The 22,521-nt window shown below is 42.2% G+C and overlaps 1 protein-coding gene across 3 annotated transcripts in view; it reads left to right on the top strand.

The window, feature by feature from the left end:
- Positions 1-492: 492 nt before the first annotated feature.
- The window catches only part of CTNND2 (catenin delta 2), an 836,853-nt gene continuing 814,824 nt past the window's right edge, over positions 493-22,521 (top strand). For all 3 annotated transcript variants that reach the window (XM_084781517.1, XM_084781518.1, XM_084781516.1), the window contains exon 1: positions 493-669. In XM_084781517.1, the coding sequence (XP_084637643.1) occupies positions 633-669 (37 nt within the window). In that variant the 5' untranslated portion in view covers positions 493-632. The remainder of the gene's footprint in view (positions 670-22,521) is intronic.

Genomic DNA, 22,521 nt, shown 5'->3' with positions numbered 1-22,521 from the left:
TTCGCGTGGCGAAGCGCCCGCTCTCTTGGCGGCACTGGGCATGCTCCGCACCCGGGGCAGGTTTCGGCGGCGGCGGGGCGGACGCTCCCTCACTAGCCAGGCGCCGGAGCCGGCCGCCGCGGCTGAGCCGGAGGCTGAGCTGTGGCGCGCGGCGGGAGGAGCCTCGCTCTCGGCGGCGGCGGCGGCGGCGGCGGCACAGGTGGCGCGGGCCGCGCGCAGGGCGCAGCTCGGGAGCGCTCGGCGCCGGGCGCCAGGGCGGCCCAGGCTCGCGCCCGCGGCGGCAACCGGCCGAGCGGAGCGGCGGGCGCGGCGGCTGGATAGCCCAGCTAGAGCCCGGGGAGCCCCGCGGAACCCCGAGGAGCCCGCGGCGCCCGCGGAGTCGGGCAGGGGGCGCTACGCTCGCCGCGCTCGGAGGGGCGGCCGGGCCGGGCGCTGCGCACTCGCGTCGGGAGCCGCCTCTCGCCTGCCGCGCTCGCCCCTGCTCCCCGCCAGCATCACTTGTCCCGCGGCCGCGCTCCGACAACAAAAGCGGAGGATGCTGCAGCTGGGCAAGGTCAGGACCTTGCTCTGAAGCCGGGCGGCGGCGCGCACGCCTTTCCCCTGACTGAGGAGCTGTCTTTGGCGGCGGGTGCATGTTCGCCAGGAAGCAGTCGGGCGCCGCGCCGTTCGGTGAGTTGCCTTAGCTGAGCTGCTGGAGCCAAGCGCATCCTCCGGGCGTCGTCCTCATGCTCACACCGGCGGTGGGGGTTGGCCCTCCGCTGCCTGCCGCGCCAGGGGTGGCGGCGGTGGCTGCGGGGTGCTGTCTGCCCCGGGGGAGGACCGGGATCGTGCCGGGTCCCCTCTCGGAAGAAGGCTTTGCCCGGAACGGGGTCCGGGGCCAGTGTCTTTCTTGGAGCGGTTACCAAGTGGCTTCTCCGCGTGCTCCCCTCCCTGCCACCCCTCTCCCCAAGAGAACGCGTATATAGGGCAACACCGGCTGTTCCCCGCCACCCTCCAGAGCAACCGGGTTGCATTCATGACGTCCCTAATATACCGGAGAAGACGGGGTGGGGGTGGGGAAGACTTCCTTCCAGTCTTTTGCCCTTATGTTCAATGTCATTACGATGTTTGGGTAGAACAAAATGGAAAGACTTAGTCATATGCGTCCATGGCCGTTTCTTCAGTCTCCCGCTGCTCGCCAGACTCAGACCCCCTTGGTCTATATTTAGCGTTTCCGAGGACGCATTTTCAGAGGGATTCAAGGCTTCCAGGGCTTCTCTGTCCTGACAATAGATAGCGAGGCTCTGGAAAGCGCTGCCTAAGAGGCAGGTTTGGCAAGGGTGCTTGTGCACGGGAGATATGCGTAGTGATATTTGGGTGATTCGTAATTAATGGCTGAAAGCAAAGCTGCGTTTCGCTCTCACCCCCCCCCCCACCCCGACCTTCCTCCTCTTCTGGTGTGTAATGTGTTTTCATCGATTGCTACTCAGCATGTTTGAGCCACTCTGTTCAGAATAAAGTCTCTAGGAAGGAGGTGCAACCTCCCTGGTCTGAGGGTGGGGGTCGGAAAACAGACTTGGGGGCTTAGGGGATGAGTATCCCTGTATTTTCCACAAAGAGCCACTTATTTCTTAAATGCCCAAAGTTGCGTTTCACTGTAAACATCGGGGTAATGAAGGGTGTGGGAGAAGAGGATAATAGAGGAGGAGGCTGTGCTCCCTCATTTGAGGTGATCTGGTGTGCTTGAGCTTTGCAAGGCTTTATAAATATGCATGCCCAATGTTCTCAAACAAATATGTTGGCTTAGAAAAGAGATGTGTAGTGAGCAAAAATCAGGCCTCATAAGCATGACCTGAAGGCCAGTTCACTTTTAGGAACTGTGTGACCGGTATGTAAGACGCCGGAAATTTTCTGCATTGACTTCCATGAAACGGGGAGGTGTTGCCACTGCCTGTGAGTTACCTCATTGTGCACCCTTCCACTGGCGGTAGTTGAGTGGATGTCTGTCTGCTGGCGGGCAGGAATCTGCATGATTAGAAGGATTCCCAGCCACAGTACTAAAATCTCCTGGAAGATTGTTTGATATGAGTCCTTTTGGGGATGCCAAAATAGATCTGTGCATGATTTGGAGGGATCCAGTCTATGGAAAGTCTGGCCAATAGGGGCCAGAATCCTTGTGTATGGCATAGCTGCCTTCAACTGCTGGACGGCTCTTGTGCCAAGCAGAATCCATTATTAATGTTGACCAGTACCCCGACTGCTCTGCGGGTGGCAAGGTCCAGTGCTTGAAGGAAGATGGCTATGTTTGGACTTAGTTGTTGGAATTTAGAAGGACTGTAGTTTTACTAATAACAAGTGAGTGTGGGAAAGCACTGCCCGAGGCCACACTGCTCCACCTAAGGGAACACTTTTACCAACATCGCTGTAGTTTCACCTTCATTCATGTTCCGGGAACTTCATAGGAGCCTTTTGAGCACACTGTTGTATCCCTTGCATTATATTAATGTAAATATTCTTTCAGAAGCATGCCTTAGAAGGAGGAATGCTTTTCTCCTCTTTTCCTAATCTCTCTCTCTCTCTCTCTCTCTCTCTCTCTCTCTCTCTCTCTCTCTCTCTCCTCTCTTCTGGTGTTTCACTGTTAGCTGTGGTTCTTAGAGACCAGTTGACACCAGTGTGTGCCCGTCTGTGCCTTCAGAGAGCAGCTGCTGGGTGTGAGGCAAACTCCATGTATTCTGCATGCGGCTCTTATGCCACGGTGTGGGTTGAAAGTGATAGCACCTGACTGAATGGCACTTACAGGAAGCGAATGAGGTTATTGCCATAATGAAATTGTCCTAGTCTTGTGGAAAGGGGTTATTTAATTGTGCGCATGTTTGTGCAGTTGTAAAACCCAGTCATTATAGATGTCACTAATGTTTGCAATAAAAGTCATGCACAGTCAGATTCCAGCATTACCAACTACTTCACATCTTTCGCTATAGAAGAGAAGTCATCAGTTCTTTCTCACAGTTCAGTAGTTTATCACAGACAGGAAAAAATGAAATTCAAAAATAGTAGTTGGAAAATGCAATTTTTAGTTTTGTTAAATATTTTTCTATATATAATATCACTTTCATAATGCAATGTAAAAGTGAAAAGTGAACTTATAGTATTCTCCAAGAATTTCACCTTGTGCATGTAATTGAATTTGTGGGGCCTCTCTCAAAAATGCAACTCTTTGCTGTTTGGCATGTATGTGGATTTATTGAAGATTTTTGCACAGTTTTTTTTGAGGGGTCAGGTTCTTCTTATGAAGGAAAATCATTAGTTTTAAATTTGGAATAACTTACAGTATTTTGTTTATAAAACCATGCATTCTTCGTGTGGATCAGTATATCTAGTTGTGACAAGCCTACTGAAACCAAGTTAGAAAAGGTTACATTCCCAGAGCCTCCAGATGTCCCCCCACCCCCATTATGAAGAGAGTATGAACACACCTTCTTGGAGCTTTCTCTGTGGTAATGCATACGGCGCTATGGCGAGAACACTGGTTTTCAGGGAATGCCAACTCTTGTGTCTTAGCCGCTTGCTTTTGACCATTAATGTGGTCATCAGACCCAGCTTATTTACCTGTAAGATGGGTACAGTAATGTAGAAAATCTCAAAATGGTGGTTTGAATATAAAGTCACTTGTCACTTTTAAAGGAAAGTAATGCTTGTCTTGCCCTTGCGGACATTATTTTTGCTTTAAAGAGACCCCCTCATAGTTGGACATACTTAAACTCAAACTCAAACTATGAATGCAATCCAACCACACACTTCTCAGTTATTTCTTTTTTTTAAGCCTGTAGTTTGGTGGAAGTTATCACGCAATGGGTTTTTGTTAACTGGCTTATGAGTAAGCAAACTTTAAGTCCAGATTGTTCGTTGTACTGGCTTCCGTGGGAGTTGTCACTGTCTGTATTCCAAAGGTGAAGCACTTTGATGAAGGCCTGAGCTGTGTGTTGTTGTGTGTGAAAAGTTGATTTCAGGAAAACAGTTCCCGATTCTTGTTGCTAGCTTCAAGCTTATCTGATTAGATGCCAAAGTAGCAGCTTTTTATGACTACAAAACATTAAACATGTCATACATAAGTAGTTTCCATCATATTGTTTGCCAGTCCAGCCTACTGGTTAATAAGCTGCCGGGTTAGGTTTAATGAATGCAATTATGTTCACAAACAATACCTCCAACATGGGAAACTCATAGGAATATTTTTATCATTCTGTGATTTTAAAAAATGAGATGATGATGATTCCAGCTCTTTGTCTTTTAATCACATGGAGGCTGAGGTGATTTCAAGGTTTGTATCTTGGTTAATTAATTAATTTGTAGGAAATGGTTCAACATTAGGCTATTGAAGTTATATTCTGTGTCAATTATGTTTTGACAGGTTACAAACAATGACCAAAATAAGTGAGACAGTGATTCCTAGAAACTTCTGTCTTAAACATGCATTCACCCATTTATTACCCTGGTCAAGTTGTGTGCTGAATGCTAAACGTGTGTGTGTGTGTGTGTGTGTGTGTGTGTGTGTGTGTGTGTGTGTGTATCACATATTGTAATACATCCCACTATTTCAAATTCATACAGCGATCACAAACAGGTTGTAGGGCATGGCCCAGTTTTTTCTGTATATTTAGGATCTGCTATAAAAGTTATTAGAAAAGTGAATTTCAGTAATGCAATGCTGTCTTGCATTCTCCTAATGCAAATGGAGCTATGGAGAGAACATTGGTTTTCAGTGAATGCCAACTCTTGTCTCTTAGCTGCTTGCTCTTGACCATTAATGTAGTCATCACATTACCTGTAAGATGGGTACAGTAATGTAGAATATCTCAAAATGGTGGTTTGAATATAAAGTATGTGAAAGAATGACTTGTAAATTTGTATTTATTAAGACATGTGTTATTAAATAGGTTATGGACATTAAATGATTCCCGTCTTCTCTAAGATTAGACATTACTGTAATATCATTTGATATAGATACACCATTGTAAAATCTCTATTTTATAGCTTGGCATGCAAAATAGCAAGTTTTCTGTCTTGAATATCTTGCAATTCTTTCATATATTGAAACATATAATCATTAAGGTAAAGGAAATTAAGTTATATCTCCCAGCGCTGTTTTTTTCTTAAACAATTGTCACATCCCAGCAGTGAGACATTTCAAGACTTTGATATTCTTTATTATTGTTATGTCAGCCTCCTGATTAAGATCAAATTTTCTGCAAAGATTAATGTTCTACAGAGAATGTTATAGACTGTTTAATCAGCATCACTCTGTGAGGTCAGATATTCAACAGCTGCTCAGTTTAGATGCTGAGAGCTCAGTTCTCAGCAGAAAACCACTGTAAGGGAATATAAAGAAACAGAAGCAGCAAAAATTGTATGGAAAGGAGAGCGCATCCTCCTTTAAAGGAGATCACTAGGAAAAGCACCGAGGGTGCTGCAGTGGAGGGAGGCATGTGGGCTGTGGGTCCTCCAGGTTTGAGCATCACTGAGTTCTCCCAAGTTGTTGTAACTGGGACCTTCTCCAGCATAGGCTTTATGGTCGCCACACTGTGATATATGTCTTAGAATTTGTTATGGGATGTGACCCCATGTGAGAGCAGGCTAATTTATCTCCAGCCAAGGAAGTGTTTTGGCAATCAACATCGTTATTTATATTCAAATTTATGTTTTGTTGTGAGAACTGCCAATTATGTTTCCAGAGTAAAATACATATTGTAGTGAGACACATTACTTAAAAAAAAAAAAAACTAAATAAACAGGTAAACCAAATATGTTTGGTTAAAATCAGTGTAGGTGTCTGTGTGTCAACAATTTCTACAAGTTTTGAATGATATGAACATACCACTTTCTGAAAGCAATGGTTAGTAGTGTTAGATCAAGAGGGACATCATGTCACTGAAATTATTAAGTATGGTTATCCTTCATATGCAAGGGCTGAGATTTCTCAATAGTCTTGTTTTATGTGTTTAATCATTGCGGTGACCACACTGACCTCAGAAATTAGATTTAAAAGATGCATGTTGGTCAGCATACATTTCTGTAGATGTTCTATCTGGTTCGTTTTCCTAGTTCAGGATACGCTTCATGTCTGCTGAAATACCTCCTCTCATATGTATGCATAACAACGTTATTAAGAAACATTTACAGTCTACTTTAAAACTATAAAATGCACAGAAGTATCGATTACTGATGTCTTTAAGGAGCCAAATAAATAACCCTACCCCCTTGTTCTGGGCGGGATGGGAACTTAGAAGCGGATGGGGAGATAATGAAGGAATCCTCTCCAGGGACCAACCCATAGCTTTGTGTGACCACTGAGTGACATCCCAGGTCCTTGCTTCATTATCTTTCTTCCTCTCCTTGGAGACTGAGCTGCCCCTAAGCTGACAGGGCCTAGCCTTGCTCTCCTGCAGACAAGGATATCTCCAGAGGAAGAAAGAAGCCAGGCAACCAGATCCTGTATTCTTCCGGGGCCAGGAAAGTGAAGGGTTGGACAGAGGCCAGAAGTGTTTCATTAATTAAGTTCCCTTCACCTGGAAGGAAGCCTCAGAAGTAAGAAAGAAGTGTTCCCTATTGGCATGGTCTACAAAGAATTCTGCTTTGTAGAATTCAGGGCATAGAAGCATTGAAGCATTTCATTTAGTAGTTGAGCTCTTTAAATATTTCACGCTGTTTTGTGACTATATGAGTAAATGCCAGGGGAGTGCCTACTGCCCTGGCTGCCTTACAGTGAGGATGATTCATGAAATTCAGCTGAGTTACGAACGGCTAACTGAAGTAACCTGTCCTCGGGGCTTCATTCTCATGCTTCATGTTCGTGTTTAACTAAAATCAATTTCATGGCCTCTTAAGTGACAAACATTGACCTGTCAGAAGCTAACTTCCCAAACCACTATGTAAGTTCTGATCAAGATATCTATAACCCAGCGCATCCTTTACCTCAGCGGAGTTACTTAGACTGTGATTGGTATTCAGTGTCTCAGTCCTAACAGGCACAATCATGGGCAGAGTTAAGAAAGGAAAAATTTACATTAGAAATAAATATGTTTTATGTGAGTTGGAGTGTGACCGCTCAATCTAAAAATGTCTGCTCCTTATAATACTTTTTATTCTTTATCAAATATTTTATTTGGTCCTTCAAATATTAGAGTAACATAGTATTCATTACCTTCAACATAGAATAATTTAACTCCCAGAAAGAACAGTTCTTCCACAGTAAATCAAGTTGGAAAAAAAAAAAAAAGAGCTATAAAGTGGTGGCCTGGTGGCGCACGCCTGTAATCCCAGCCCTCTGGGAGGCAGAGGCAGGCAGATCTCTGAGTTTGAGGCCAGCCTGGTCTACAAAGGGAGTCCAGGACAGTCAAGGATATACAGAGAAACCCCGTGTTTTTTTAAAGCTATAATTTAGCCCCGATACAGAGCATAGTTCCTTGAGCCTCAGGGAGACTAGTTGAGAATTTTCCAGATGGTGTCAATGTGTCTTCCAAAGAAGTCGTATCATTTATATTTCAGCACAGAAAGAGTAAGATTGCTACCCCATGATGTTGACCACAGTGGGCATTGCAGTTATAAAGCAAATGCCCAGCACACTGCAAAATCACTATGTTCTCCTGAGATTTAGTTTAATTCCTTGAAAAAAAAAAAAAAAAGAGGTAAGGCTAAGCATTTCATCAATTTGTGTACTTTTCTTCTGAGAATTCTTATCTCGACTGTGTACCCATTTCTCCTTTTCTGTGCTTGACTTAGTGATTTAAATGGAACTGATTAGCTTTCCCTTTTCCATGTCTTTAATGACCTCATTTTGATAATTTGTATTTTGGGGAGCACGGGTCTAAACCTCATCCTGTGACTTTTATTAAAGAGAATACCTCACCACTCACTGGTTTGTGTCTTTGTGATAAGAAAAGCAATGGGGATGGATATCGAGAGGCTAGCTAGAAGATAGACCCCCCAAGAGTTGGGTTGCTACTGTCACAATGAGTTTAGGGGACACACCAATTCCTATATTTTCTGGTTGCATTGAGGGAAAATTACAAAATCATGTATTTAAAATACTTAGCAAAATAAGGAACAGCAAGAGTGTTAGCTATTCTTTCTATGAAATAATAAAACGTCAAGTCATTAATTTTGTAATTTCTACTTTTGCTTTCCCCCCCCACCCCCACCGTATGCTTAACTAGGCACCTGCACCAATATAGGGGCCTCTTCTTGAGAAAGCCAGGTGGTCGCGACCATCCTGGCTTGAGTAGATGGTCCTTACCTATATTACAGATGCATTTCTCAGCGCTATTTCATAGTTCCCTTCTTGTCAGGTGCAAGCCCACCGGGGTAGTAGAGTTTGGCATCAGTCTAAGGAAAAATACATTTTAAAAATTTACATTCTTTCTTTTCTCCCAGAGATGTGTGCCTCCCTGCCCCCTCCCCCGCTCCCCCTGGTTACATACAGTAGGTTTTTCACCATAATTAGCCCACTTGGGAATTTATTTTATTATTGATTCTCAAATTTTAGGTAGTGATTGACACATAGTAAATATGCTAATTATTACAAGTTATATGCATCACTCTGTTTTTATTGTCTAAAGTGGTTCATGAACCTTCATAAGGTTTAGCTGTTGTTTGCTTTGGGTTAATTTTGGATGCTGAGATGAAACTCTGAGGAGTTGCAGATACCATCCAGCAATTAATGTGAAAACTGTACGGGCCACGCTTAAGTTCAAAATGTTTTTTTGGAACTTTTAATGTGCCCCAAAAATATGGTAACTGTTATGAGTTGGAATAAAAGTGTTTTCTAGCCTGTAAGACAGAGTGTTTGAACTTCATTTCAAAGACAGTTACAACATGGCCACCTCACTAATGGCTGCAGTGACTGCGGTATGGCATAGAGGAAGGAGTCTCGGTGGCAGTGTATTTGTTAGTTCTTTGTACAACTTCAAATGTTGAAAGCTATGCTAAATGAGATCAGGAAACTTCCCTGCAATTTTCTTCTTGCACAAAAATTTGTTACTTTAAAAAGGGGGTGGCGTAAAGCCCCCATTGCTCTTCAGCAGTGAAATCTGTCAAGCTATGTCTGGAATATTATTTTCTCTCCTGGAGGGCTGCTGTGTCTGGCGCTGGTGAGGCTTTATCAGAACAGTTTTAGAAGTGTGAACTGTGCTTGAGCTTCCTTTTTTTTTTTTTTTTTTTTTTTTTTGTCTTCAGCATATTTCTTTAAAAATACTTTCAATAGAACTGCAGAGATTCTTTGCACTCCCAACTCCAGCCTGCCAATAGGAAGAAGTAAAGGAAGTTACAGAACTTGAGTTTCTTCCATTCTCCAAATTCTTGAAGGAAATAAGGAGGAGAAGGGAAAACTCCCCACTGAGTATGCTACTTAGTGAGTAGCGTGAGTTTAAGCCCTGGAGGAGACATGGCTTTGTTGTTGTTTGCATCAGGCTTCGTGGTCTATTCCCCTTACAAATCTAAAGTCCTTTCCTGCCACTCGGGTGCATGATAACTTGTAGACTAACACCACTTTCCCCATTGGAACATGTGCAGGAGGTAACCTTACCTTGCTCTGTGGACACTAGATAGAAGTAGGCTGTGGAAGAAAAGAGCGGGAAGATTGGTGCAATTGGCAGTTGGGTGACACCCCTTGCTCAGCAGGATTATATGTGCACACACTGGATAGGTGTGCGGTGGAGAATGCTGATCTGGGGCCTCTGTTAAAAAGTGAAGACATGTTTGAAAACTGTAAAAGAATGAGCCAGTGGCTTTCCCTAACTGCTTTCCCTAAACTGGGCAGAATTAAGTTTTGGATAAGCAAGAAGCCTTAAAGGGGAGCAAACAACATGTTCTGGGTACGTTCCTGGAGAGCAAGATATACTGGCTTCCCTTTGAGGCGGGGGGGGGGGGGTTGTTTTTCTACATGAAGGATTGCAACTCTCCTGTTCCAAATCAGTTTTAGATGGTGGTACAGCCTTATTTCCCATCAGGTCTGACATAGTTGTGCAAGCTCCCTTAAAATACAGTAATAGTCATAAGGACTCTAGATCATTTGTGTTAAACGTCCTCTCCGCCTCCCAATGAAGCATGAGGAGCTTACCTGTCTCTCCTGTGGACTGACACACTGTCTGTTTCAGCATCCCAGTTTGTACACACAGGATGGCAGCTGATGCCATGTTACAAGAGGGTGAACTGCTGACAGAGCCAAGCAGCACTGGCTTTCTTAGAAGAGGGCTCCTGCAGGAAATAAAAGCAAAGTTATTACTTTGAGCTTTCATAGCACTTGAGTTTTTACATATGTATTCTAATATAGCCTAGCACTTAAAAATGATGATAACTATTTTGAAAATAGCATTAACAGTTTTCTGTCCAGTGTATTTTGCTGTGCTCACAGATCTTCAGAACACCCCTTCCATGATGGCTACCTGATTGCAAGTAGCAGGACAAAATATCCAGGCATTTGTCTTTGTAGCTTTTGAGGTGGGGTGAGTCAGGGTTTAGTGACTTGACTTGTTGAGATTCGCAGCTCTGGTCCAAAGAAGATGCTAACACTAAGCTTTCATCACACACTCTCTCATTATCCTTCTTCTGTACACGACTGTATCTATTGCATGCAACCCTTCCTTCTCCTTCTTAGTATTTAGAACAAATTGTTGTGTGGACTTTGAGTGTAGTTTTAAAATTTGCTGTAGCTTACAAATGCTCAACATGCACGCCCATAACTTAGGTTAAGGAGGATGCTCACATGCCATAGGAGTGATTTCAGTTTTACTGCCGAGTAGCAGAGTGATGCTACCTAGGTGTTTATTGCTGATGTATTTTTGAGCATGGCTCGCTGCAGGTCATGTTGAAAGAATACAGCTGCTTCTAAGTTCATTGCACGACATCAAGAAGGATGTTCTGCATGTGCTGCACAGCTGTTTGTAGTGGTGCTACCAGCAACCACTACAGTCAACAAGGAAGCTGTACATGAACACTCGTTTCAAATAGGGCCACACAATCGGGTTTCAGATGTTACAGGGTGTGGTGGGCAAGTGTACAGAGTCCCATGATGCCAGAAGATTTTGATCTTAAAGATGGCAGGGGGCAGATAGTGTTTTAGCTAAGTGTCTGTGGATGATCAGTAACATCGGAACTTGAATAGAACACTGAACTAAATCAAGACTTAGAGACACAGCACGTTTCCCTCCATTAGGTAAAGTCATGACAAAGAGCATTGTGTCAGTGGTTCCACCATGCTTTGCGGAGCTTAGGCTTCTGTGACTTTGTGTATCCCAGGTGACCTTCAGCAAACCCCAGTCCAGTCATTGCCACAGCTCAGAAATGGTCAGATGCATGTTTGCTGAGATGAGTGACGTCTCTACAGACAAGATGGCCACCCACTTCCCTAGTAAATGATAATGTCAGTAGATAATGTTGGCAATTCTTCAAATGGCTTAAAATTAAGCCATTCGTGTTAAATGTATAAACCACAGATGGTTGTGTGAAGCATGTTATGGAGCACTAGGCACTCGTGTGTTAATTAATGTTCTGCAGAGTTATTTTTACATGTGTCGTTCCAACTTAGATGAATGCTTCTCATCTTGGTTGAACTTCTTGCTTCTCTTTACTTGAGTTCACGATGCTGGTCCAGGGGTCTCCCCCTTGGATTTCTACTGCAGACTCCTGATGGCAGGAACACTTGCCTTCTCCTGGCCTCTCTCCAGTACATCATCCTCACAGCCTCCAGAAGGCTGGAATTTTGCCTTTGCTTATGACCCCTGTAAAGATGATCAAGTAAAGGATCAAACCTTCTGATTCTCACATTTCCCCCATCTATCACTGTCCTTGATTATTCAGCTACAGCTACTTTGACCATTTTCCTGCTTTTTGAAGGCTAACACAGACATTTTCCCTAGTTAACAAGTACCCCCATTTAATAGCTTTCACAATATACATGTGAGCTAGATGCCATCTCATCCACTTATTAGGGTGCAAGGTGGTTTTTCATGTGTTTATCCTTGAGGGTCGATCCTTAAAATATTTTAAGGGAAGCATAATTGGATACAGAACAAATGCACTATATGAACACTAATGCATGCCTGGCTTTTAGGCGCATGCCTTATGAAGGATACATTTTTAATATATGATCACCACTAAAGCCTGCCTTAAGTGTTAGCTGAAAGCAGAGGGAAAGTTAGAAAGCACATAACCTAGTTGTGGGCGGCTGTGAGGTCAATATAGATGTCAGTTAACAAGAGTTGACCAAGTTTCCATAAATAGGGTTTTACAACTGCTTCCCCTGGTAAGTTAGCTGCCTTGTGTTACTTGACATCCTGGGACACAGCAGGTTGTTTCTCAAGGGCAGATCATCTCACCAAAAATAGGATTCAAAGATCCTGGGTACTTTGTTGCAGGATAACAGTAAGCAAACTTTTAGAACTTTACCCACTTCATATTTTCATGGAAAAATGAGTGTTATCTCAAAGAAAAGTTGCATGCTGTGAACCATATGGGAGATGCTGCCTTGCTTAAGGGTTCGGAGACCATTCTACAAATATCATTTTAAGGGTATGGGTAGTTGAATAATGGTAACGTTAGAAATGATTAGCACCGCATTGAAGTATCAAAAGCAGACTTATTTCCCCAAAGTATGTATTTTCTGTTGGATTTAAATTTCCATGCAATAGAAATATGAGACTGGAAAATAAATTATTTCAAACTCAAGCCGTGTCCAATGTTGATTCTGAGATAAGACCTTGATTGTCACATGTGGAGCACATTGTATTGTCTTTCATAAGGAATACATTTTAGTGTGTTTTGGTTATTAGTGGCTCTTGAATACTGCAACATAATAAAAATGCTAGGTCCTAATTATGTTACTTTAAGAGTAGAGTTTTGGTTTCATATACTTTAAGTTTCCTGTTCTTTAGTGAATTGTCTTCCAAAGAGAAAACTCTCACATTTCAACTGCGTTATTGTAAAACATGACATTACTTTGGGGAAAGTCTTTTTGACCTACCTAGTAGTTGTATTTCAAGTCAGTTTCCTTGTGAAGTTGTGTCCACTCAAAGAGCAGAGTGGACTGAGCGTTTCCTTCTTGGGGTGCTATAACACCTTGGGCTTTTGGGTAATCCATCTTGCTAAGTTCTGCTCACCCCCGACTCAATTTACTTCTAGAGAGTGTTCTGGGGTTCCTCACTTAGCTTTCGTTCTCAGTAGCTGTCCAGAGAGGCTGGTCACATCAGGGCTGGGCAGCGGAGATACTCTGGCCTCTCCTTGCCACCTTCATGTGCATTTTTGGCAATCTGTGTGCTATTGCAGGTTTTGGCTTTGAGTCTCACAGAGGTAAGAAAAGGAGCACTCGGGCTGGAGAGATGGCTCAGTGGTTAAGAGCACTGTCTGTTCTTCCAGAGGTCCTGAGTTCAATTCCCAGCAACCACATGGTGGCTCACAGCCATCTATAATGAGATCTTGTGGAAGGTCACACATGCAGGCACAACATTGTATACATAATAAAATAAATAATTTTTTTAAAAAATTAAAAAAAAAGAAAGAAAAGAAAAGGAGCACTCAGCTGACTATTTGCTAAAGCTGTCTCATGCCTTGAAAGTGTTGTTTAAGTTACTCAGAGAATCTGTAAAATACATGTTCTGTCCTGCTTCACCACAGTGTCCACGAGGATGTGGGAATCCCCGATATGTGTCCTTTTCCTCCCTTTTATTCCTTTCATGTTTCTTTTCTTGAAATATGGTCTCACACTATATAGATCTACTAGTTTGTAACTTGCTGTGTAGCCCAGGCTGGCCTTAGAATTTCCATAGCTCTCCATCAATCTTGTGCTGAAATCAGAGCTGTGAGATACCATGCATAGCTTTATGTACATCATTTGACTACAAAAAAAGTCAAATTTCAATCTAATAATTTTTATTCTTTTTAATCAAGGAACTAATTAATAATTTGATAGAACGCCTAAGGTTTTTGTTTTCCTCCACTGAAAATTTCCATTTGGTGGCTTACCAAGTAAGACACTCAAATCCTCCTGTGTTTTCAAACCACTAAGGGAGATGTGCCAATTGCTAGGTCACAGAGGACCTCATGATTGGATTAACATTGGTGTAGCTGGAAAGAATTATATGAAGTCCCCAAGCGACTCAAGTAACTTTGGGCTGTGTGCCTCTGGGAACAGTTCTAGAGTCAGTCAGTCAGTCAGTCAGTCATAGGCAACTGTTTTACAATAGCACTTGTAGCTTTCCTGGTTTGTTTTGTTTTGTTTGTTTGTTTTTTGAGATGGAGTTTCTTTGTGTAGCGCTGACTGTCCTGGATGCATTTTGTAAGGGTAGCCTTAAACTCACAGTGATTCATCTGCCTCTGCCTCCCGTAATATAGGTTTCATATTTACTCTTCAGAGAACTTTACAAATATCCTTGTAATATTCTAGCATTGTTTAAGAAAATTTTATTTACTGTCTGTCATTCATTTTCTTTCTTTCTTTCTTTCCTTCTCTCTCTCTCTCTCTGTCTGTCTCTCGCTGTCTGTCTGTCTGTCTCTCTCTCTCTCTCTCTCTCTCTCTCTCTCTCTCTCTCTCTCTGTCTCTCTCTCTAACTTCTTCTTCCATTCATTATATCCAGACCACACCTTTCATTCCTGTACTTCTACCAACCATCCCATCACCTTCCCTCTTCCCTAAATCCACTTCTCCCCAGTTTCCCTTCAGGAAAGGGCAGGCCTTTCAGGAATATCAACTAAACATGACGTAATAGGTTACAATAAGGATAGGCGCAAGCACTAATTTTTATCAAGGCTCAAGTCAGGCAACCCAATAGGAGGGAAAGGGTCCCAAGAGGAGGCAAAGACTCAGAGTCCCTGATACTCCTGTTGTTAGGAGCCAAACAAGAACATTAAACTACACAATAGTAACATATATGTAGACCAAGCTCAGACCCCTAGTTTTATGTTGTCGATATTTGCAAGTGAAAGTGCTTAATGAGCATTTGAAATAAAATTCTAATTTATATAAGATACTACTCAGTTACACAATACATTTTGGGCGAGGAATATGGCTGGGTGGGTAAGGGCTCTTGCCACTGATCCTGAGAACCTGAGTATAGTGCCTGGAACCATGACGGAAGGAGAGAAGCTGTGTGAGTTGTGTACGTGTGACAGTTCCTGTCCAAGAGTTCACTGCACTTTGGATATTTCGATGGCATATCTGGTCTTCCGTATCTGCTATTCTGCAACCAAGGACCCAATCAAACCTGAACAAAAGTAAAAACAGACTAATATTAATACCTGTACTATCTATACACAGAGCTATTTTTGTTGTTTCTATTTCTTTAAAAAATATACAGTGTGATAGCTAATCACCTAGTGTTTGCATTGTTTCCGATGTTGTGGTATAGAAAGCTGTTATGTACCTAAAGACTGTGTGCATAGGTCATATAGACACTGCATCATTTTGCCTAAAGGGCTTGAATATCCAAGTACCATGGCAGGTGGCAGAACAAATGCACTATGCATAGTGAAGGACCGCTGTGCCAAGTGGTGGGCATTAAAATATAGCGGTGCACGCAAGAATATGAGCAAGCAGTTTACAATGTTGTCGGTAACAAATATCCAGCTTGAGATCCTGACAAAATGTGCTGAGAGAAGCCCTTGATCTTTGTGGGTTCCTGCAAGGAGTGTTAAGGTCCTCAGAAAAAAAGAGAAGTCTAAAGTACGGTCTAAGCTGACAGAAGCCCACATAGATGTGATGGCTAAATATAGTGTGGGGTCCCCTGTGGGCTCCTCAAGAAGTAAGAGGACATTAGGAAAAGATGAGGTAAATTTAAAGTAACTCTAGACTTTAGATAATAGCAGTGCTTAAGTATTGGTTTATTCATTGTAGCAAATATACCATAACAAGTAGGGTAACTTGAGTACTAAAAGATAAGTTCCATATTAGAAGTTCAAATATTCCTAGTCAGAGTTTTCAAAGACATCAGTAAGGAAAAGGTGGCTCACTTTACTGAATAATCTTGTACCCTACTCTAGTATTTGATGCTTGTTATTCAAACCTGACTTGCCGTTTATTAAATGGCAAATCAGCATAATATAATTATTGTCACCAGAAGTGCCATAGGTTTCTTGCTCCAGTAGCAGGGGGAAAGGGAATACGAAAACTGATCTAAAGCAATAGATATATTTTTCATTGTCTTTTTTTTGGTTTCTTGTGATCGTGGGAAGAAGATGACTCAAAAGCTGCCGGACGCCTCGATTCGCCGTGGTTTTAGAGCAGGCCTTTCACAGAGGCAAAGGGCATTTCCATTGTTTCTTTTGAAGTCACTTTAACCAATTATTAGGAATATTTTCTTCCTTTCCACAAATAAAACCAAAAGTAAAAAATAGTCTATGTCTTGTGAGTAATTTTTCTAAGAAGTCTCAAGGCCTCCTACTAAACCTGTTCCACAAACCCATTCCACACCCAGGTTCTTGCTACCCAGGCTTAGAGTGGTTACATTCAGCAAATGGAGATATAAGACATAAGTAAAATAAGACTTTAAGCAATACATTCCAATGTCATTATTTTAAGGTGTTGTGTGTGTGTGTGTGTGTGTGTGTGTGTGTGTGTGTGTGTGTGTGTAAAATGTGCCCAGAATACTGCGTTGGCTATATACATTGAAAAAAATGGACTTTTCTGCTAAAGTCCAAATTTAACTTGCACTAACCATGTGGAGTGTTTTGGTTGCAGAATCCCAGTTCTCCCCTTTCACTCCACTGACATAGGTATTGGTAGTGCTGCTAACAGTGGCAGTGGACCCTTGGCCGCATTTTTAAACCCCCCCCCTGACAGTTGTGATAGATGCTTCTCTGTCTAACACTTCTTGAATAGCGCCACTTCCTTGTGAAAACTCATCTAGTCCTCACCTCAGCCCTGTGGACCTCACACAGAAAGTTGCTTCCTGTTGAAGAGGATTGCCTTTTCTAGTAATCATGTGCTTGTCCGCGTGGACATCAGGAGAGTCTGTTGTAACTCCCTGGTCTCCTAGTGGTAATGGCTAATAATGTCTTCAGTGGAATATTTTGTAACGTAACAAGGAGAATGTGTGTCCGTGTGGGTAAACTGAGTTATGCTGCTTGAGAAAACGGTCCCTGGTTTCAGCAGATAAAAGGAAAGCTTGGTGCATTTGCTGTTTGGATTATCAAGGGCTTGAAATGGAGTCTTATGTAATACTAGTAACTTGGGCATCCAGCCAATGGCTTCCCTACCTTTGCAGGTTGCCATGGCCACTGGAGGAGATGAATGAAGTGTTCTATGAAGTCATCTATTGCACAGCTATATTTCAAAGGCAGAGCACACTACAGAGCTGCTCATTTTTACCATGTGCCAAGAGACAGAGAGAACTAGGGTAGTGGTGGGTGTCCCCTAAGCACACCATTTAAAGAGGCAGAAGAATACAGGGGGTCTCTCCTTCAGAACCTGTGTTTCTATCCAAAAACATATACCTGGTTTCAGAACTCTTGTATTTAAGGTGAAACTTTGGTTTTTGTACAGAAGTATGAAAAAAGTGAAGCTTCACTTTGTCAGTGGCACAGACTCGGATGTGAATCATGATTGAGTATCAGTATTATGATAATGTGCTCAAATAAAGTGGTAGCACATTCCAAAGCAATCTTGTTGGCTTTCAAGAATTACTGCTTTGGGATATTATGAAAATCCAGACCCATTTTTTATATAGTAAAAGCCCTTCTGTGACCGTGTGCGTTCCTGCGTATCTTAAACACATATTTGTGTGTATTTGGGTGGTAGAGAGGTTGATTAGTGCATTGATTTTTATTTATTTAATTATTCATTTGTTTGTCCCTGAGTGGGTTTTATTTGCATCAGCTGCATTCATGGGCCGGAGGAGACCAGAAGAAGGTCTCAGAACCTCTGGAACTGGAATTCCTAGCGCAATGGGTTCTAAGAAGTTGTGAACCATCATATGGGTGCTGGAAACGAAACCACGCCCTCTGAAAGAATAGTAGGTACCCTTAGCTGTTGAGCTATCTTCCAGCCCCAGTAGATTGGATATTTGAATATTCCTGGAGACCTAGAATTTTTGTCTCATTTTCGTAGAGGCAACGGATCGTATCCAGAAACACTTGCTCAGTTTAAATGTCTCTTCTCATCTCATCCTTGCTGACCTCTCCCTGCATCTTACTTGTCTATCACCCGTACCTCAAGAGTGGTGGTTCAGCTGTCATGTTTCCCTGGTCCACTTGGCAACTACCTCACCCTCCCTCTTTTCATGCTGGCATGGTCTCCATGGCAACCCCAGGCTGCTCCACAGGCAGCTCACCATGCAAGATGGCTGAAGCTGTCTGGCAGAAGCGATCAAAGAGTGAGGAGGCCTTGAAGAGCCCTGGGAAAAGCTTCTGGTGAAATTGCAGCGACAGAAATGAAAAAAAAAATGTTATTAATGTAAAATAGTCAGGCTGGTGGTGCAGGTCTCAGGAGGACCTGTCTTCCATCTGCATCTTGCAAATGCTAGTCTTCTCAGGTCCCCCTCTTGCTTCCATGGATAGGTTTACTCTGTTGATAATGCAAAAATATGGGGTAGGCAGATTGCACGTTGAGTAAGGGCCAGTTGTCTACACGGGGCAACTGTCACTGCCTTAGTTTACACACCTTAGAGTCTTTTGATTCACTTGTACTCAGTGTAAGATCTAGAGTATAGAACGTTGTCAAACAGTTGCTGGTCCCGCATCCTTTAGGCATTGATTTATCCTGAAGATGTAAGGCAAGCTGCAAAACAAGCTGCTTATTCCTTGGGCCCCCCTAAACCTTGCTTTGCTTGATTGACCTTTCTCCAGGGAGCCCACCCCAGAGACAAGTTAGCAAATGTTTACAAGGCACTCAGAGGAAGGATAGCAAGTTACCAAGAAGAGACTGGATAATCTCAGAGCATATATAGGGGGAGGAGGTCTCCCTCAATCACAGACATAGGGGAGGGGAGAAGGGGGGAAGTGGGAGGGAGGGAAGAATGGGAGGAAACAGGGGAAGGGCTAACAATCAAGATGTAATATGAACAAATTAATTAAAAAATGGTAAAAAAAAGATTTCAAAAAAAAAAAAAGAAATCGCGCACGTAGTGGTGCAGTATGAGAGCAAAGAGCAGGGCGGGGTAGGGTGGGGGCAGGGTGGGGGGGTGGGGTGAGAGCAGGGTGGGGGTGGGGTGGGGTGGGGTGTGTGGGGGTGGGGTGGGGTGGGGTGGGTGGGGGTGGGGTGGGGTGGGGTGGCTGGGGACGGGGCAGGACACACTCGGGACCAGGTTCAAGGAAAACATACTATAGTTATATTCCAGTTTAAGATACATTCCCTGCAAGCATTGGTTGCTTTGTGCTTCTTAATGCATAGAGCTGTTGTTTTTTTCCAAAACAAAGTGAAATACAATTTAGAAAAGATATAACTACATCTTTAACCATATCTTTTACTGCTTCTAAAACACATTCCTTTTCGCATGATGGTGTGTGGTTCGGATTTTAAAAGGATAAAGCTTGAATAGAAGGCAATTGTTTCGTGTGTTTCTTTTCTCAAAGCATTCAGTTAGTTAACCCTACTATCAGAAAACACTAATAATTTTACTTAATGCTCTGTGGTGCTGAAACATTTTCAGTTATTAGGTAAATATTTATGTGTGTATACCACACTTGTATAAAATAATACATAAAAAGTGTATGAATTTATAATTTATAACTGAATTTCCTTTCACCTGTACTGTGGAGATTTTCCTAATGTAAATTAAGTATATTCACTCATTGTTTCAAGGTTTGGTAATGTTATTTGTCTTAAAAATATTTGATAGCCTCAAACAGACTTTAATGATGTGATAATGGCAATAACAGATTAGTTTCGAGTATGACAAATATTTTTTCATGGATTGGATGGTAGCATGAAGTGAATATTTCATAATAAATAACTTCAGAATTATAGACAGACATTTCTAAGGATATTCAAATATTAATAATAATGGCAATTGAAAATTACTTCATCTTTCAAAACATTTCTTTTATGAGTTAAGTCTGATTTGCAGTGCTAATTCAAAAATTTCAACAGTAACTGCGAGATACCACAATGGCTTGTAGAAACCATATACTTTAATTTCCATTAAAAAAAGCAAGTGTAACTCAAAGAACCAATCTAGCCAGACCTGACATTCGATAGCAGTTAATGCATGTCCTGGAAGAGAAAAGTGTCTGATGAGTAATGAGCATGTGCTTATCTGAAGACGTTAGGGGGAAAGATGGTAACAAATGAAAGAAAGCAGGTGAAAACTGGCCATTACCAGTGAGTGTGCTATTATCATACCTGAGAACCTAGAAATTGTTTAATAATTCAAAACGATCAGTTACAAGTCACTTCAACCGAGTGTCAGCTTACAAGTCAGCTTACAACAGAGAGCATTTAAAGGAGAGCATTGGGTGCATCGTTGTAGGAAAGCTGAGAAGCCAAACAAGAGAATGGAGAAACTACTTAGGAACTGGCCTAAGAAGAATTCTGCCTCCTTTAGCCTCAATCACTGGTCCTCACCTTGGGCTATTTTGAGGCCCCCACTGCCAGTTTCCTCACTAGCAATCATGTTTGTCATGAACAGGCAGAAGTGTTACTTGAGTCTCATTACAGACAGGAGGGATGGTCCTCCACATCCAGCCCTGCATCCTGAGCCTCTAGTCTCCCAAGTGTCAGGAGAGCCAAGATGGAGAAACGCTGGTCTTAGAAGGATAACAGAAGGCAGTCCCTCCCCATAAGCCGTGAGCCTGGGCTATCCAGGAATGGCATGGGGAATGTGTAGCTACCTTCTCAGAATTTGGGGAAGGCAGAGATGAAAAGACAGTTAGGTTCTGACTCTTTCATTCTTCATTAGGGCCGGGACTTCCAAGTGGGTAAAGCCAATTAGAATCCCTCTGACAGAAAAGCACAGAGATCTACTTATGTGGCAGCCCTATCATACGGGGAAAACTTTGGAAGAGGGAGGCACGGAAGTGACGTATATCGAGAAATGGATCAGCTAACACTTCCGATCAGTGCCTAAAATACCATAAGTTCCCAAATTAGGCACAACCAACAACTGTCGCTTAACTAGAATTTAAGAAAACATTCTTAACCTAAATAATGCTTCAACCCTAAATTTTTGGTACTGTTTTGGTCATGATAAGAAAAATAAATATAACAATACAGTAGCCTTAGCCACTCCCATAAGACAAGAAAATATGCAAGAAACAAAAGATTTAAAGAAAAACAATAAATTAAAAAAAGGTACTAGCTCATTATTTGAACACTTATATACAGTTGTGATGGGAATCTGAGGATTATCAAAATTAAAAAGAAAACACAAAAATATCCCTGGCCTCAATAATACAGTGGTTATTTTATATAGTTTATTTTAGGTTTATTTTATAGCTTTGTCTATATTTATTTAAAATGACTATTTTATAGTGAACTTTTAAAAAATACTTATAATTTAATGTCAGTTGTAACTGCTCATATATTCTGATTCAAATCATCACATTTATATTGTTGAAATTTTATGTATACCATCAGCTTTATGTTTGTGTACTTGCTATCTAACCAGCTTCTACCTAAAATCCTAACATCATAATCTATGTATTCACTCAAGGGAATATGAGGAAGCAGTGGCTATTGTCTTCCGCTTTTGTAAATAAACATACTATTGAATACAGTATAAAGAGAAGCCACTTGATATGTTTCTGTCATGATACGAAAATGTAAAGTGTGTACCTATTTTTTTTTTACTACTTTATCTGCTTAATTCATCACCAAGAATGGTCTTTATAAGATTGTATTGAAGCAAAGTACAGCTTTATCAGAGAGCCAGCATTTGAGGTCTTGCGTCATTGTAGTAAGAATCAGAGTCTATCCATTATCGTGGTGTTAGTCACCTTGGGCTACTATAGAAAGATAAAGAACGCATTCTGGTGTCCCTTTTTCTCCTAAGGACACTCACCACATCACAAGACCCCTAAAGTCCTAAAATTCTGCAAACCTTATTTCCTCCCCCAAAGTCCTGTCTGTCACCAGCACCACAGTGGGAGTTCAAGTGTCCTCTGTGAGCTGAGGGAAAGAGAGCACACTCAGTCCACTTTAGTCACTGATCCCAGAGTCTGAGATGCTCCCAAACATTCATTCTCCTTTCTAGGCGTGAAAGCTCTGAACAGAGGCACGCGTCCTTTGACTAACCGCCGTAAGAAGCAGTGAGTATGTGTTTGCAAGTCTAACCAGGAATTACGGAGTTAGGAAGCAAGATCTGAGGTTGTGGGTAAAGGAAATAATTTCAAGTTGAAGAACTGAATACAATAGTAGACTAATAGTTAGTCTGAATGTAAGGTTTGGAACGCAGAAGAATACAGGTTTCCAGCATAATTATTCAACAGCTTGGAAACCTTTGTTTGTGAGAGAATAGGGGCTTTGTACGTTTATGGAAGAAATATTCTAAAGCTATCCACCTAAGCTAAGGGAATACAGCCATGAATACCATCTGAGGCCAGAAATCTTACTTGTTCTCTGTC

Source organism: Acomys minous (genome assembly GCF_964271855.1).
Source record: "Acomys minous genome assembly, chromosome: 5".
Lineage (NCBI taxonomy): Eukaryota > Metazoa > Chordata > Mammalia > Rodentia > Muridae > Acomys > Acomys minous.
This window is presented reverse-complemented; position numbering and strand designations above follow the sequence as displayed.